This window comes from Mustela erminea, chromosome 17, assembly GCF_009829155.1.
Source record: "Mustela erminea isolate mMusErm1 chromosome 17, mMusErm1.Pri, whole genome shotgun sequence".
In the NCBI taxonomy this organism is placed as follows: Eukaryota; Metazoa; Chordata; class Mammalia; order Carnivora; family Mustelidae; genus Mustela; species Mustela erminea.
Window position 1 is genome coordinate 67004562 of NC_045630.1, and position 3876 is coordinate 67008437.

The window sequence follows — 3876 nt, forward strand, 5'->3', positions numbered from 1 at the left end:
ATTTTTATTTCTTTGCTACTGATTCCAGGTAATGTCTGCAAGTCCTATACCTGGGTCCTTACATCCCACGGACCGCCTTCTAATCCTGAGTTAATGCCAAGACATCCAGGCGTACAACTGGGCTTTGCGAGTGAACATGCACGTCGGTTTCAGAGTCGGGCTCCTGAAAGCGGAGGTAGGGATGCCATCGTGATGTGATACAGAGACAGCAAAGAACCGAGCATTAATAGGACCGCTCGGGTACAGCAGGATCGTTCATTTGGAGAGACTAGAGAGATGCTGGTCGATATGGACCCAAGAAATGAGGATACCAGCGAAGAGTGTTTTCGTATCTGGGACTGCAGAGGAAGCAAAAACTTAGTAAAAGGCCAGTTGCAAAACTCTGGACCCAGAGAAAGGTCAGTCCTTCTCCGAAGTGGGATGCACGTTCCGTGCTGGCTGATTTACTTTTTATTCATCAGAGATTAGGTTTCTCGTGTTGGCTTGTTGTTTGTCGGTTTATTAAACCACGATACGGGGAGATATCAGGTTCACCTTTTTTTTTTTTAAAGCTTTTATTTATTTATTTGTCAGAGACAGAGAGAGTGAGAGAGAGCGAGCGCACAGGCAGACAGAGTGGGAGAGGGAGAAGCAGGTTCCCTGCGGAACAAGGAGCCCGATGTGGGACTCGATCCCAGGACGCTGGGATCCTGACCTGAGCTGAAGGCAGCTGCTTAACCAACTGGGCCACCGAGGCGTCCCTCAGGTTCACCTTCTCAGTAATGCTTCAATGCTCCCTTGTTGGCTTTTAAGCCTATCACCAAACCAGTGATTGGGAAGTGATCGGCATTTATTAAATATTATAAACGAATGAATGAATGATAAATAAAGTAACTAAATGCGTATTTACTGCAATTCATGTATAATTTCTTTGTACTTGTTTCTGGATGTGATTTAGTGGACAAAACAAAAAATAATTATATTAAAATGCGTTTGAATTTATTTTCCAAACGATGTGGATTCACGGAGAAGTTGTTGTTGTTTGTGCTCAAGGTGTTACTGTCCATGTGTGCACGGGATTATGGTTTGTTTGCTTTCTCAGAACCTTTATGCAAAGATACTCCCTCTTGTGTTATATGCTGTACTTTGATAGTCAGAAGTGGTTGTATTTCATTTATTTTATTAATTAATTAATATCACACATTCTATTTATTAATGTGATGCATGTATTAATGTCATTTTTTGTGGTCCAAGAGACCCTATGTCACTTGATAAGCTCAAGGAGTTACCGTCCATGTGTGCACAGGTTTATGTGAAAGGGGCTGTTTCTCCTCAGAGAAAGCTACCGGGAACTCGCACAGACTTGTGGTGGCCCACCGAAGACAACGTCCCTGACTGGATTCCAAGCCCAGCAGCCAGGGGTGCAGAGTTGAGAAAAATCGTTTGAGAATCAGAGAAGATCTGCCTCATCTCCCTGCACCCAACTTCCTGCCCCAGAGGAACCCCGGGGGAGATCCAGTCACACCCAGCAACCCCGCGGAGCACACAGCAAGTGCCCAGGGACACTTAGTGTGTCTGGGTACATGAGCTCTAAGTAGGGGAGAGTCTTGGGGTAGAAAGGACGCTGAGGAGGACGCTGTGAGTGTTAATGTCATCCAAGCAGACAGGTAATGGCAGGGGTGGGGCAGCAGAGCTGAACGTCGGGAAGCGGAGGAGGAAGGGAAGGCGCCGGTCTTTGCCAGGGGAGACTCATTAGGAGGCGGGGTGTGGGAGGAGAAGTCCGGGGACCTAAGTGTAGGTCACCTAGCTCTACCCTCACCCCCAAAATATTTTTCAGTAGCTTTATGGGATCACAGATACCAGGCCTGTAAGGTCCTTATAAGACATCTCTTTAAACCTGTTCGTTTTAGAGAAGAGGATGTTGAGGAGAAATGGCTAGACTCAATGTTCATTTTGAGCTGGTGGCAACACGAGTTTAGAAAGCCAATTCCAAAAAAAGAACGAGTTCTATCTTACACCACAGCTCTTCTAGACCGATACCATAGAGCCCCGACTTCATCTGCTCACAGGTGCCCTCCTTAGGGACCTGCTGGTACAGAATTCTCTGTGGCAACCCTTCCTCAGAACGCACCGAGTCTACTCACTGATTCCTCTTCTGGCCTTACCATTCTGAGCTCTGAGGGTGCTCTCAGAGAACACTTCTCTCACTGCTTCCTCCTCCAGCCTCTGCTGAGGGCATCCCCGAACTCCAGAGAGGTCCCCCCAGCAGACCCAGCAGGCACTTTCGAGAAGGTGTGTTCTCTTCTTGCACAGGTTAGCACGACTGACTGCTGGGTATGGGGGGCCAGGTGTGGATGCTTTAAAGGATCGAGGGACGTTTCATCTGGACCATAAGGGGATGACCTTGAGGATTTCTTGTCTCCACTGTTTCCTGGCAGGGAGTGTGGGAGGAAGCCCTGGGTCCTGACTCTAGGGTCACATTCTGTCCATCTGAAAAGAACGGATGGCGGCAGGACCGGGACTCCACTCTGGCTGTCAGCAAGCCTGTGACTTGCAGACTTCTTTTGCCTTCCAGCCCTTAGTTCCGCTTTTGAAGAATGAGGGATTGAAAAGTGTTCTTGATGACATTTCATTTATTGTCAGGTTGATTCATTCCGTACTTTCGGCTTGGGGAAATTTTTCAAAAGAAGAATTCCGAAGTTAGTGAATCTTCTGTCTTTGTCCCTTATTCTTAGGAGTCATGGACCCGCTGAACCGCACCTGGACCCCGAGTTTCCTTCTTGCTGGTTTCGCGGCCCCCAGGACGCTGCGGCCCCTGGCGTTCCTGGGCACCCTGTGCATCTACGTCCTCACGCTGGCCGGGAACTTGTTCATCATCGTGCTGGTGCGGGCAGATGCAGCGCTGTCCACACCCATGTACTTCTTCCTCAGCGTCCTCTCCTTCCTGGAGCTCTGGTACGTCAGCACCACGGCGCCCACGCTGCTGCACACGTGGCTCCACGGGCGCTCACCCATCCCGGCCGCCACGTGTTTCATCCAGCTGTACGTCTTCCACTCCCTGGGCATGACCGAGTGCTACCTGCTGGGGGTCATGGCGCTGGACCGCTACCTGGCCATCTGCCGCCCGCTGCACTACCACGCCCTCATGAGCAGAAAGGTGCGGTTGTGGCTGGCGGGGGGCTCGTGGGGGGCCGGCTTCTCCGCGGCACTGGTGCCGGCCGGCCTCACGGCCAGTCTGCCCTTCTGCTGGAAAGAGGTGGCCCACTACTTTTGTGACCTGGCCCCGCTGATGCGGCTGGCGTGTGTGGACACAGGCTGGCACGCTCAAGTGTATATTGTAGTGATTGGAATGGTCAACATATGCAACCTTGTGCTCATTTTAGGACTCTACGGGGGTATCCTGAGGGCTGTGCTGAAGCTGCCATCGGTGGCCAGCCGGGCCAAGGCCTTCTCCACCTGCTCCTCCCACATGACCGTGGTGGCCCTCTTCTTTGGTTCTGCCTTTGTTGTCTATGTCGGGTCAGCTGGGAGTCGTGCTGAAGGCACAGATAAGCGTATTGCCCTGGTGTATGCCCTTCTCACCCCTTTCCTCAACCCCATCATCTACACACTCCGCAATAAGGAGGTGAAGGAGGCTGTCAGAAGGGTCACCCAGAGGATCAGGGCTATGTTGAAGGGACCCTGAGGATCTATAGCGTCATTTGGTGACTGTAGAATTTAATTGCTCAGTTGATCAAAAAATCAATTGAATAATTTTTTTCAAACACAGTCCACATCAAGTGGACTGATTCTTGGATTGAGAAAAGCTGGGAAAGTTGTGGAGATCGGAGAGACATGGCCTCTAAACCCATATCTACCTAACATGGGTGAAAGGATGCAGATGAGAAAAACAAACAC

General features: G+C 50.4%; 1 protein-coding gene across 1 annotated transcript; it reads left to right on the forward strand.

The window, feature by feature from the left end:
- Nucleotides 1–2719: 2719 nt before the first annotated feature.
- Nucleotides 2720–3664, forward strand: LOC116575804 (olfactory receptor 10C1-like). Its single transcript, XM_032317353.1, has one exon. It carries the CDS (start codon nt 2720–2722, stop codon nt 3662–3664), a length of 945 nt encoding a protein of 314 aa, XP_032173244.1.
- Nucleotides 3665–3876: the final 212 nt, after the last annotated feature.